The following is a 14,347-nucleotide window of genomic DNA, read 5'->3' as shown; positions in this document are numbered from 1 at the left end:
TAGCCCTGCATATTCCACTTTTCATGACATGTCCAGACGTCAGTCGTTTCCCTAGCCTGCTTCCCTTTAGAGGGCTCCAGGTGTACATCTTCCATCTCTACTTACCTTTGGTTGGCTTACTTTCCAAGCCTGGTGAGGTCCTGAGATCAAGTACATCCAGTTCTTATAAATATACTAGGCCAGAGAGAAAAGCTTCTCAATATCCTCCAGGCCAGGCCATACAGAAGCTCTTACTTTTATCATCATGTGTCTATCTAGTGCCTTTAGAAACCTTAAAATCACTATTTGAGCCAAAGTTTTCCCTGAGCAATAATCTCCGTACGGCCAAAGGGAAACAACAGTCAGTTTTGTGGTCAAAGGTCTGGCCTGGAACTCACAGATTCTGTGCTAGAAAATAGAAGGTGGTGATTGGGGTGGGGGAAAATGAAGACTTCTGATCCTGGGATGGAGACAGCAAATTCTTAAGGAATGTGGGCCTTGAGATCCTGCACGTACCTGGTCAACACAAATAAGGCCACCTACTGTGAAAATCGACTTCTCAGAGCAGCAGCACTCGCTCAACCTCCTAATGAAAGAGGAGTCACATGGATTACCTTCAAAGACCCCACTGCTGAGCAGCAGCACTTGCTCAACCTCCTAATGAGAGAGGAATCCCATGGATTACCTTCAGAGACCCCACTGCTCAACCAGAACACAGCCAGAATCTCACAGAAAGAAAGAACAAGCTATTGATAAGGAATGCCTAAGAGAGCATCAGGGTTAGAAGCTAACACCTACACTCGTGACCTGATGATCAGAAAGAGATGTTTATGGGCTGAGGTAAGCAGATAAAAGACTGCCAAGGCAGCAGCATTCCAGTAGCAGATGGAAAGGATCAGGGTTTCATGTCCAGGGCAGAGATGCCATTACACTGAACTTTGGATGAAATGATGTGCCACCTTGCCAGTGATTCATTTGGGACTGAAGCAGAACCACAGCTCAGGAAGCAGGTTAACAAGCAAGTTCAAATACAGTGCAGACAGCGCGGGACCAGGCGGAATCTAATGACCGTGCAGAGGTATCCAGAGAGTTCTGGCAGCAGGTGAAAGCCTTTAACCCTCTCTTTGCTAATGATGGCTTTTGTTTCAGACTCTACCTGAGGCTTGACCCAGTAGTGAGCTAATGAAATGAGCACGAACATGTATTTGTTTCAGTAACACAAAAAACAAATGACTCTGGGGGGCCACAATCCAGGAACAGGGATCGTGAAGGCTGTGTTCAGAAGCATTTCCTTATAACTTGTCATTTCTGTTTCTACTTCAGGCTGAGTTAAAGCAAGCAAGTACTATTTTCTCCTAAAATTTGACTCCTACGTTTTCAATGTTTTCTGATAATGGACACGTTTCTGATCCCCTCAGAAAGCCAGGTTCTTCAAGCAGCCAATACAGTCTTTCTGCACAAAAATCATTCTCTCCCATCAGAGAAAATCCCAGGTCCAGGTATTTCATGACTTTTTCAGAAGCTCAGGTTGTGAAGAGACTGATACCCAGGTCAGTACAGCACAGTAACCTCAGAGGAACAGTTCTGATGTAGTTGCTCATTTGAGAAGCACTGATAAGTAGCAATTGTGCTTGATTTTATTTTTATTTGCAATCACACTCAAATTCAGGATGGCCTCGCATTAGGCTGATACTCCCACACTAGACTCTTCAAAGAGGGACTTCGTTCCCCACCTGGATAAAATCTATCTTGCGTTAGCTTAAAAAAATTTTTTAGTTACACTTTTTAAAACATTTTTAACCTTAAATTACACATTTCCAAAAATGAAAAGGTTGATCAGACCCCTCTTCTGTTTCCATGTTGAACTTCATCTCTTCTACCCCAGAAGGATAGCTATATATACTGTTCTTTAATCATTTCCTCCAGAAAATGAAAGGAATGCAAGAACCCATCCAGGCCACCCATATTCCATGTTTTACAGCCTTGGAAAATTTCTGCTTTCCCCTGAAGACCAGATTTCATCTCTTTTGTTGCGTATTTGTATAGTGATCCCATTAAGACATGCTGGGTTTGCACAAATGCCCCATCTTATGCAACTTGCCACTCATAAAACATTCATTTTCTTCCAATTCAAATAGGCTTGGCCACAGGCAACCCTCAAAACACCAAAAAGGTTCACATGAAAACAGACAGCAGACAGATTTCCAGCAGGCAAGGCCTTGACAATGACTCTAGGCAGGGTGGCTATCACACAGACAGAGCTGTGGGCCAGTGTGGTCCTCCTTGAGTAACAAATGTCAACAGGATATAGGGTCTGTGATAAAGCCTGACTCTGGAAATGTGATGATCCTCATGTTCCCCTCTTAAAAAGATGTCCTGAGGAACACCTAGAATTCAAGAAGGATACCTAAAGGACTTCAGCTAAACAACAGACTCGGATAAGAGCAAAACTTAAGTGTCAGGCTGTGGAGGAAGGGAAGATGGAGATGAGGAGAAAAGAAGGAATGAAGGGTGTATTAGATACCAGTGTAGAGCTCGAAGTTATGAGAAATCACAGGAAACAGGGGAGGAAAAGGCAGCTCTCCAGTAATCACTCAAAGTGCTCTTTATTATTTATTTATTTATTTATTGAGATGGAGTCTCTCTCTGTTGTTCAGGCTAGAGTGCAGTGGCGCGATCTCAGCTCACTGCAACGTCCGCTTCCCAGGTTCAAGCAATTCTCCTGCCTCAGCTTCCCAAGTAGCTGGGACTACAGGCACCCACCACCACGCCCGAGTAATTATTGTATTTTTAGTAGAGAAGGGGTTTCACCATATTGGCCAGGCTGGTCTCGAACTCCTGACCTTATGATCCGCCCGCCTTGGCCTCCCAAAGTGCTGAGATTACAGGCGTGAGCCACCGCGCCCGGCCTCAAAGTGCTCTTTAGTGTGCGTGAACACTGGAGGTCCGGAGAGATTTTCATTAGAAAAAGCCTGTCTTTCTGTGCCATCAGAGTTGTATTTGAGAATAGTCATTCTTGCTACTCCTAACAGACCATTTTTACCAAGTTATTCATAGTCATTTATGAAAGCTTATCTTCCTTCTTTTAGGGTTCCAACGTGGCACTAATTATGTCTCAGTCTGCTCAGAGTTCACTTGCCTCTGCTGATTATGTTGATACCAAATGGGTAACCAGCCTCAATAAAAAAATTGTGTCAAGCTTGCCAGTGCGAGCTGGCTGCAAGATTTCATAACAATACATATATAAACCTAATTTCCTTGGAATCTGATTGCTTTTCAACCTTCCCAAGGCTGCTTTTCACTGTCTTCCCCAAAAGACAGAAATAAAATATGCTCTAGCAACTGGTGGTGGCTTTGAATGTGTGGGCCATGAGCTTGGGGGATAGCTTTGGAGTGGACAAGACTGAGATTTTTAGTCATCAAGGTATTCACAGAAGATAATCATCTTCTTCAACTAGCAAAGTGTCATTCCGCAGCTGCTTCCAGGCTTACTTGGAGTCAATGAAGTTTTCTTGGTCAGGAAGGTTAAACTTGCTTTTATTTCTTCAAGAGAATGGATTATAACCATAACCGAACCTAGCAAAAGATTTTTGCCATCAGAATATTGAAAGAATGACCTCTTAAATACATCACTCAAGAGGATCTCTGCTCTACTATTCACAAGGGGTTTTGTCTTCATTTCCAGGCTGGCGGTTCAATGGTAACACGATATGAAATGCTCATTCTTTTGAAGGTGATGGATTATTAAAGGTCAAGTCTATCGATATGGCTAGAAATCTTCCTGTTTCCAGGTGGCCTTCTGAGAGTTTCACTTTCTCGCAGGTCTCAAGTTCAATTTTATCTATGAATCAACATCTAGAATCAGGGGAATCAAATGCAGACAATAAACAGGTCTGCAAGGCAATGGGAGAGAGGAATCTCGCATTGCTCCAGGGCACAGTAAAAAACCTTTGCCCTGTGCATTGCTTACTGCAAGGAGCTGAGAAGATGTGAGTTCAGGATGACAGCTGGCTTCTATTTAAAGCCACGATGCTAGTCACCCTCGCTGTGAGACTAATCAGAAGGGTGCCTGTCCGATGAGCCTCAAGGAGCTCGCACAGCTCATGTGGCTACTCACCGATGCTGATCAGGTACCAGGTGAGGAGGCCAGACCCGGGAACGGAAAGGCTGCTGTCCTAGCTGCCGTTGTAGGTCCGGTGGGATCTCAGCTGTAGGGTTGGTCATGGCCAGTGTATGTCTTTTGGACCTATTTGCCAAGTACCTGCAACAAGCAGGAGCACATTTCATAGTAAAAAAGACAGACAGGAATATTCCTCCACAAGAAGCATTAGAAGTTAATCCAAAGCACTCAATGAGATAGTGCCAGAGCTCACGAAGGGCTTGATGGCAAACAGATCCCTGACTGGATGGAAGTGAAACATATCTAACTGGCCAACAAAAGTTGGCTTGACAATGAAGTAGCTGAATTTTGTACCTAAGAATAGTCATTGAAGAGAAAAGAGAAAGTAGATCTAGCTCACAAAGATAAGATCACTATTCCTTGCTTCATTCTACTTGGTAGAAGAATTTATTTTCTCCATGTTAATTTATTCATCTTTTCCCTCCAAATTTCCAAATACAAGTCAAAGGAAATGAGCCCTAAGGACTATTCCTAGAGATGAATCTGGGGAGATATTCAGAAGGACTCTGTGTATGTCTCTTGATCTCATAGGCCCCAGGTTTGAGACTTTCTTCACTACAGGTCACAGAAAACTGATCCTTCCATTTGGGGATAAATGAATTCCAAAACCACCCTTTCCTTCTCGCTTGGTGACTATAACTCAATCATCAGAGAAGAAAAAACTGATGTTGTCCTTGGGGAACCAACATTCTGTAGAGGATGAAGAAATAAAACCACATGAAATGTTTAGTTAGGGAGTAGAAAAGCAAGGCAAAAAATAAAAACAGAAGAATCTCAAAAGACGAAGAGTTCCCAAGCTGATGGCTTTTATTCGGAAGATCTTTCAGACCCAGCACTCAGTCAATACCATCAATAAGCTATTGTCCCTCTTTGGTGGATGACATCTTCCACCACTGCTGCTCTTCTGGAGGCATGAGTGAAAGAGGCACTATATCTTTTTTATTACATCAAAACTGATGGGCATTATACCCTTGAAATGTTGGTCTAACGAAGAAAGAAGGTGGACCTGGAGGAAGGAAAGTCTAAGACAAAGAAGATAAAATATTGCTGTCACTTTTAAGATAGAAAGGCAGTAAATTTCCTGATTTCTCATTTCTTCATGACCCAGTAGGGCCCATTTGTAACCTTATATACCCTCTTATCAGCAAACTATAGAAACAACAGCATCAAGGAAAAAAAAAAAGTTACTACAATTTTCCTTCTATTGGCCAAGCTGTAGAAGGAGCTGGCCCACCTGCCAACACCCCTGTTTGCCATGGTTTTCTTTCCACATAGGACCCGCTGCTTTCTGAAGAGCAGCTCTCATACAGAGCTACTGGGGGCAGGATGAGCGTCCTAGCCAGCAATTGTCAGGTTCTTAAAAAATGGTCTCATTTCATTCTTAACTATCTTGCCGCTTTAAGCTAAAATCAGTTAACAGACTGTAGAGTCATTAGTGTTATGTGAACTTGCCAAAGAGTAAGCCATTAGTGTTTTAATAACCATTTGATAAAGACACCCGAAGTTCCCCCAAAAGCCCATGAAAACCATTTTATTTCAACTTCCCTCAAAGGAAAAAACATATAGAAGAACACCTGTATTTCTGGGAAAATACATGCTGGATTCTGGTGAAACCCCCTCCCCGGATAATAAGAAAATCAACTCCCACAAGGGGGCATGCATGGAGCTGAGGACCAGGGCTAATGGAACTGAGGCCAAAACAACAGTACAGCATGCCTGATGGTCACTGCCATTCTCTGTGAATTAGGCATCTCTTAATAAGGTTCTGTAAACAATGGATATTTGCATCTGTCCCTGGCCCGAATCCCATATTCTCCTTTTCAATATCTTTGTTGGTACAAGGGGGTGGAAGAAGCACACAGCAAACAGTACAAGAGGTATTCATTCTCCTGGATAGGAAGAGTCCATGCCAGAGGTCCATGGCCAGACTAGCTAGGATCACTGTCATCCCACATCTCCAATTCCTTTTCAGTAAACAGTTCTTGGCAGGTAGGAGCAGGCTTTATGCCTTGTGAATACTATCAGAGTTGCAATATGAAGGCAGGGGACAAGGAAGAAGGAGGGAGGAAAGAAAAAGTTCTTATGGTTATTGCTGTCACTTAGGGGACTTCCAATGGTGCTTACAGAAATGACATTTTCTGGGTAGTCTTCTGTTACTTCCATGTGGGGTGGAACATGCCATCTGGCTTGAGCAAAGAGACCACACAAATGTTGAAGCTGCACTGTGCCACCTCCTTGGGCAGAGGTGACCTTTCGCTGGTTGCAGGGGGAGCCTGCCCAAGGGCTTCTGCAAGCACTGCCAGATGTCACATTACCTCTGCACAGCTTCCTGATCTGGCTCCCCATCCGAGCTCTCCTCGTCCACAGGGGTAACTGCTGCCACTGCCTGAAGAGAGACAGGAAGGAAAAGCTCAAGGTGGCAGCTTATTCTGTAATGCCTCTTATTCTAATAACTGGGCTTGGGGCAGGACTTTCTGTTAACTTTCTTATTTACAGAACTTTTCTAGGACCCCTGGGTTATATAGGATTTTCACATACCTATTTTCCCATTTTTACCTTGCTTAGTTAATACTAATTAGAATTAATTCCTCTTATTTATCTTCATTCATTCATTTATTAATCTAACAAATGCCTACTATTACAGGATAAAATGTGAATTTACGGATATAGACCTTGCCCTCATTTTACAGTCTAGTAGAGGATAGAGACAAGTGAACAATTACAAAATAACATTATCAAGTCTTCTAATGGGGGTGCTTGGGAATTAAGGAAGGCATCCTGGAGGAGGTAGTACCTAGCAGGAACCTGAAGGATGCACAGGAGCTGGTCAGGCAAAGAGGGACAGGAGTTACAGATTTCTACGCTGAAGAAAAGAGAAGGCCTGTAGGTGTTTGAGGACCCAAAAATACAGAAGATTATTTACCTGAAATGTCTAGGACTTGACCTGTTTTTCATATTAATGTGATTTCCAGAGTTTAAATGTCTTAACTCCAGGAAAGCATAGTGAATTATTGAAATTACATTTTAGTCCATAAGATACAATTGTGTAGTTTGAATTCAATGCTTTAAAATAGTTGTTACTCGCCAAAACATGTGAGTGAAATGAGAACCACCACGATGCATGTATCACTGTGACTTTCCCATCTGCATCCTTGCTAGCTACCCATAGCCTGGGTGCCCATGTAATCACCATGCCTCAGCCACTAGAACAAAAATCACACTTCAATTATTATAAAAGAGCATTTTACAAAATGGATAATTACAAAACAAAACAAAACCCTCCTGGAATAATTTTGTTTGAAAGCTCCCAGGGTTCCTGGATCCCTTACCACAGTTCTACAAGGGTGGAGTGAACAGGGTGAGGCAGGAAGTGGCTGCCTCACAGAACAGTGGTGAATCACTAAAGGATTTTAAGCAGGGGCATGGTGTTATAAAGACTTACATTTGCAAGAGCTAGCTTACTCTAGCTGTGGTGTGAAAAGGGCTGGTGGCAGGGATCAGGGGACATGACCGGAAGCAAGGAAGTCAGTTAGGATGCCATGGTGTTCATCTATGCAATGGATGACAGTGACTTTAGTTAAGGAAAGGAAAGTGGAGAAGTAAGATCTTTCATTCACAGGCACTGGATAACTGACTTGATATGGGGAATAAGAGAAGGAAGAGTTAAAGATAAAATTCACATCCCTAGCTTGTGTAACCCAGAAACTGACAGTGCCATTCACTGTCACCCAAGGGGAGGAACAGGTTTCACAGAGTCATGGTAAGTTCATTTGGGACATGTTGAATTACAGGTGTGAATACTTGTGGAATAACCAACTAAATCTATCCTGTAGGCAGTCATGTATACATACGTATAGAACTCAGAAGAGCATTCTGGGCTGCAGAATCAGACGGTAACTGAAATTACGGGAGTGGACAAACTCACGCCGAGGGAGTACATAAAAGGACATGGGAACAGGGCCTAGGATAAAACTCTGGGTTTTGCCAACTTCAAGGAACAAGCAGAAAGGAAATGTGAAAAGGAGAGGCGGGGGAAAACACAGAGAATGTGGTGCCACGGACACCAGGAACAGAAAATATTTCAAAGAAAAAAAGAAGTCAACAGTGATTAATACAGTTGGGACATCCAAAAAGATAAAAGGTTAAAAATGTCCACTGGATTTATCAACAAGAACTTGTTAGTGACCTTGGCAACAACAGTTACAGTAGACATAGTAAGTCACCCCACCTCCTATAAAGCTGACCACGATCCTTCCAAACCTGTCTTGCCCATCTCCGAATGCCTCTGCCACCTAATTTTCCATGTTATTACTGTGGTACTTAATCACATATGATCTTGTACTATTATTCAAATACTTCACATATGTTGATCTTGTCCATGATGCCAAGGGCTATGGTACGTAATTCCTTCATTCCTGAAAGTGTGGCCCGTGGACCCATGCACACAAACTGTTTTGTTACTAATTCATGATAAGGTAAGTACAGAAATCAACAAAAGGCTTTCAGAAACTTTTAGCAATTTAAAAAAATAAATAAAGAGATACTTCTAGCAATTTAACAGAGTAATTTTGTCTGTTGAACTCGATAAAAAATTCAGCCTTGTATTTTATATGTGTTTAAATTTTCATTTTTCTAATGATTCACTTTTACTGTATTTTACAAGGGATTAACCCATGATGGAATAAAGGAGGGAAAAGGGTCCTCAAAGCAGCACTGCCCTTAAAACATCTCCAAGGGTGACAGATATAGTTATTACCCAATCTTATGGTACTATGAGATGGAATGAATGAATAAATGAATGAATGAATGAATGACCTATGACAGGAAAATAACCAGAAATAAAATAGAACCCACAGGAGAAAAAAAATCTCTGAATGTGACTATCATATGAAAGAAATGTGACTAAGATAACTGACTAGGCTAGAGCTGTGGGAGCAAATCATCAAGTGATCCAGGTTATGCCAAAAATGTGAGGTGTGTTTATCAATGGACAAAGTGTTAGTGAAAAGGCAATTTTAGAAGCCAGTCTAGAAACCAACTAATTTAAGGGCACTTTGGCCTTCTGGCAGGGAAAGGTTGCCTGGGAGAAGGCTCTGAGTTAGGCTGCTACCTGCCCCAAGCTGGCAGGAGTGCAGCTGGACTTAACCAGGTACCTGTGAGTGCCCATTGAGGAAAAAGCTCTCCAGGAGCAAAGTTCAATGTAGAAATAACTTGGCTAGGTAAGTAAGTTCTCCAAAAACAAAGTGTGGAAAAGTCTACTGGCCTGAAGAAAATGGGTTGGAGTATCCTAAGTTTGGAGAAAGAGGAAATTCAGACACGTAGGTTGTTGGCCCTGGGTTCCCAACCCTAGGCTCACAACCTTTTTATCAAAAGCCTCTGTGACAGTGAATTGGGCTGTGTGCTGCTACTCACTGGTGTCATGGTGACAAGCGGAGAGGGTCCCCGTGGGCGCTTCAGCAGCTGCTGGGCATGCAGTTGGATGTTGGCTCCTCCATCTGATGCCCTCCGGCCAAGGGGGCCCATTCCATTCAACAGTTGTAGCGTGGGCGGCTGTAGGAGAGACTGCTCCTGCCAGGAACAGAGTGGGGAGGACGGATGGTGAGATGAGGGGAAGGAGGGGAGAAAGGGGCAAGCCACTCATCTATGCAAATTAAGGGAGTCATGGGTCATGATGAAGACTAGAGGATGCTTCCCTCTCACCCGAGTTGCTTTGCAAGAGAAATCATCTTTCTCTATAAGGAAACCCTTAAGTCCTAGGGAAGGTGCCTTATAGCCTCTCAAAGGAAGCTCAAGTTTGTTTTTTCTGGAGCCAGCCCTCTCCCGTGTCTAGGTACCTTGTACTCAAGTTGCCCGGTTGGTTGCAAATTTTGCATAGGCAACAGGTTGTGCATGAAGTTCACATTGGGGGCCACCTGCAGGAATGGAGCCTGTGGGTTGACTCCAGGATAGCCAGGTAGGAGCTTCTGCAGATCGTCCATAACTTCCGTACTGATAGAAAACAGAATGACAGAGACGTTTGGTTAACATTCTTACTCAAAAGTGCTTATATCCCAACATTGATGGCATTGCTATGTTCAGTACAACTTATTGTATTTATTTTCTTCCTAAATTTATGTTTCTCTTTAAGATCCTAAAGCAAAGCAAAAGCCTAAAGTGTGGAATTTAACTCTCTGCTCCTTTACTATTTGGGACGAGGGACTGCTATTCATTATTGGCCATTCATGTAAAACCAACAGCTCTGAGCCAAGAGGAAATACTGGCACCAGTCCAGTTCAGGTTTCCAAATCCTGGAGGTGAGCACCAAGTTTCTGGAGAACATGGGCCATCCACTAAGATAATGGCTGCCTGAAGTAGCAACTGATTCACCAGGGAAAGAACGCAATTACTCTTGTCAGTGCTGACAGGACAGATAAGTACTAGATGTACAGGGCTATCTTGCTACAACGGTAGGTTTTACAGCATACTTTACAGCAAGACATCTTTCCACTAACAGAGCGACTCAGGGCTCCACCCCTTTAAAGCTGACATAGTCTATGGAGCCAGAATATTCCCCTATTGCCTGTTTATCATAGGCTGAGAACAGGAGACACAAAGCAAGCACATCAGCAAGCATGGGAGTCTTTTTTGGAAATTCACTGGGAGAAAAGAGATATTTATAAGAAAACCAGCTTTGCCCTGAGTTGACCTCTCAGGAGAATTCTTGCCACAACCTTCTCTTCCTATTCAGCAAAGAAAACATCCAGAAAAGAGGATATTTTAATGTTGAGAGTCTTCAACCATGGAACAAAAATGGGGTGAGCTGGTCTTCAGTCCATGTTTTCCAGTGTGCAGGCATCAGGGACAACATGAAAGACTATTTTGGGAAAACACTTTGGGAAACTGTTGTGCTATTGGATTTTGGATCCTTATTCATTTAAATTTTAATTGTCTACATACATAAATTACATCATATCATTTGTCCACTTGGCCACTGGATTAGATCTCCTCTGGGAATACAATGTAGTAGGAAACGTGCCATGGTAGACACTGAGTGTGAGGGGACAATTCTTTGCCCTGGTGCTAGGGAGGGCTGTTGGCCAGATACTCACCGTGGGTCAGCCACGCCCACTGTGTGCCTCCTCATTGACAAATAGCGCACCAGTGCTTCAGGGGAAGGCTCTTCACCCTCATCACTGTCCAAATTCAGTGTCCCATCCGGCTGAGGTAGAGGGAAATACCATCGCATTAGAAATCAGAAGGAAAGGAAGCAAGGAGATGGCAAAGAAAATGGTTTCAGCTGACAACTCCCATAGGTTGCTACTTGCCTCCACAATTTGGTTCTCTGGGTTGATGAGCTGCACCTGGGGAACGCTGATGTTCATAGCGGTGCCTGCTTGCTCCGCCTGGAAAGCAGTACATACATAGACACGCACACCTTTAACACTAGAGAGAAATAATGAGTCTTTCCAAGTAGTCTTGATTGCTAAAGTCTATGTTTCCCTGATTACTAAAGTCTTTGGTTCATCTGTCCTTAGAAGTCACAACAAGGAAGCATCCTGTGGAGAGGATAGCATCACCTCATGATTTGCTATTTCTTTAAAAAAACAAAAGGCACAACTATTCTTGCTCATTCCTCCTCTCTGTCAAAAAAAGGTTCAGATCTTTGGCCTCTGACAAAGGAAAAGATGACAAATGGGAGGGGACAGAGGTAAGGAAGAGCAAGAAACTCTCCTGACTTAGGGTTAGTGAGCAACAGCTAACCTTTACCCCCCTGGTGTTACTTGTCCTGAACTAGGTCACTGGAGTTATTGCCCACCTGGATATTGACTGGTGCTTGAAAGGCCAGGGCTCGGGGCATGCTAGGAAGTGCTCCGAGACGCAGGGTTTTATGTCTCTTATGTCGATCACACAGCAGGCTGTAGATTGCACTATAGTGATCATAGGCATCTGATCTTAATGACTACCAAGAGAGAAGGGAAAAGAGTACAAAACCCTGGTGAAATGGCATGTTGATGACCAGAACCCTTTCAGTAATAACATTAGCCAAAGCACCTTCTTTCCTTCTTTCCAAGGCCCAGGGAGGGGCAGAGGAAGAAAAACAGGAGGGAAAAAAAAAAGGCCCAAGTTCCCAAGGAGAAGAAAAATGGAAAAAGCAGGTTAGAGGAACTGCTACATCCCACTTTGTTCTCCACTCCTTCAGAGATACCTGCAGTGTCTGCTCTTTGTCCAGTCCCATGTCCTCCATGGCCAAAAGGACATCCTCATTCAGGGGGTCCACCTGTCTTTCTTCCTTTAGTTGTTGGCATTCAGCTATTAACTGTAACATAAAAAGGAGGAAGCTGTCAACCCCCCAATTAACCACATCAATATGGCACAGCATATATAATCACCAAGCTGTTCCATGCCCTCTGGCTTGGGATATTTTTGGCCTCAGACAAAGTCTAAGGAAGACAGCCCTGAGTGATCAGCTGTGAACAGATAACAACTCACTGTTTCCAGAACTCCCTGGAGTACCTGGGATGGCCACAGTAGTTTACATAAAAGCATGCTACAGAAGCCACTGAATTGAGCATACTAAGACAAGAGGAAAGCGACATCCCCATGGTAGGTAAGCTGCAGAACCGCAGGCTGTACTATCTCAAAAGCCAAAAACAGATGATAATTGATGGTAATTTGGGGACACATGGTAGGGAACCATGATCACTATTCTCCAACAGTTTAACTGGTTTTACATTCCTTCTTGCTTGCTTCACGTGCTGCTTTAGCATTACATCATAGTTTGTTCCCAGTGTCCACCTTTTCAGGTTATGGCCTGATTACAATCACATGCAAAGGAGGCTGCAACAGCTTTCATAGGAGTCCCCTGCAGCAGTGGTTCCCAGCTCACCCTGTCAAAGTTGGGATCGGCGTCCCCTAGCTTCATCCACTTGTGCTTGCAGATCTGCTCCATGGAGAGGCGCTTATTGGGGTCTAACACCAACATATGGCGGATCAAATGCTCACATTCTGCAATGGACAAACAGCCTGCCTTCAGTCTCTGGTGAGGGGAGGCACCAGGGGAGCAGAGGAACCAGGAGCAAAGCCAGCAGGGAGGCTCTCCAACTCCCTGCTTATAATTTTGTCTCTCTTGCTCTTTGATCCTTACCTATTCCGTTGCTTAAGCCACCAGAAGGGGCTAAGCAAAGGCAGAGAGAGGTGGAGAAAAAGAAACTCAAGTGTGGGAGTCTGGTTACTGCCTTCACCAAAAGGCTGACGAGAAAAGGTCTGGGGATAATCCATGGATTTCATTTATTTATATTATGTATATGGCCCCATTTAACACAAGTAATGAAGAATAGAATGGCCTCTAAAGAGATTCAGTATCTTACAAGGTTCTCAAAACATTCAGTTCTATCCTCCTAAATGTACCACCATGTGCATACTAATGCTTTTGGCTTAGGTGTGCAATACCCTTCTTCAAAACTTAGGGAACGTGAATTTCTGATGGCACAAGGTATGTAGCGGAGACAGCCACAGGCTACTTCTCTCCTATGCCCTGGGATTCAGCTAGCCTTATTTATCATTTTCTCAATGTTATTTAAACAGTCATAGGTATTTAAAACTGGGCTGTGAGCTACAGATATTCAGATCAATAGAAGTTTTTCTCTGGGTGCTCATATTACAGACTATATTGCAGAAAGAACAATGGATTCAAAATCAAGAAACCTGTATTCCAATTTCAAAACCACCCTCAATTTCTAAGTTTTCTCATCTATAAAATGTGGGTACTGAGGGTGATGTGAGAGTAACAGTTGTGATGAAGGCAGTGATGATGATACCAAAACAGCAGTATTAATGCATTTTACAATTATCATTTCCTCATTTAATCTACACAGCAATCCTAGGAGGAATGCACTATCATTATTCCCATTTTAGGAATAGCAAAAACTAGGCACAGAGAGGTAAAGCAACTTGTCCAAGGTCACATTGCTATTAAGTCAGAGTTCAACCCAGACAGCCTGGCTCTTCCCAAATTCCTGGATTTGGGAATCCAAATCCCCCAACATTAATTCAATACTGAACCATTAATTCAACATCTTTATCCAAGACACCATCATCTCTGACTTACACCCTGCAAAAGTCTTCTACCTGGTCTTTCTGCTTCCATTCTTGCTCCATTACAATCTATTTTCCATAGACAGGCAAAATGATTTTTTCCAAAGCATAAAT

General features: G+C 43.2%; 1 protein-coding gene across 1 annotated transcript in view; it reads right to left on the bottom strand.

Moving 5' to 3' along the window:
• The window catches only part of LOC104668901 (serine/threonine-protein kinase SIK3), a 55,275-nt gene that overhangs the window by 20,495 nt on the left and 20,433 nt on the right, over positions 1–14,347 (bottom strand). Inside the window, 8 exon segments of the mRNA XM_030917417.1 lie at positions 6,475–6,545; positions 9,572–9,727; positions 9,994–10,147; positions 11,248–11,357; positions 11,464–11,541; positions 11,955–12,098; positions 12,345–12,455; positions 13,026–13,144. Coding sequence (XP_030773277.1) covers positions 6,475–6,545; positions 9,572–9,727; positions 9,994–10,147; positions 11,248–11,357; positions 11,464–11,541; positions 11,955–12,098; positions 12,345–12,455; positions 13,026–13,144 — 943 coding nt within the window.

The sequence above is a fragment of the Rhinopithecus roxellana genome, chromosome 15, assembly GCF_007565055.1.
Source record: "Rhinopithecus roxellana isolate Shanxi Qingling chromosome 15, ASM756505v1, whole genome shotgun sequence".
Taxonomy (NCBI): Eukaryota; Metazoa; Chordata; class Mammalia; order Primates; family Cercopithecidae; genus Rhinopithecus; species Rhinopithecus roxellana.
Note: the sequence above shows the minus strand (reverse complement) of the source record. Positions and strands in the feature narration are given on the sequence as shown.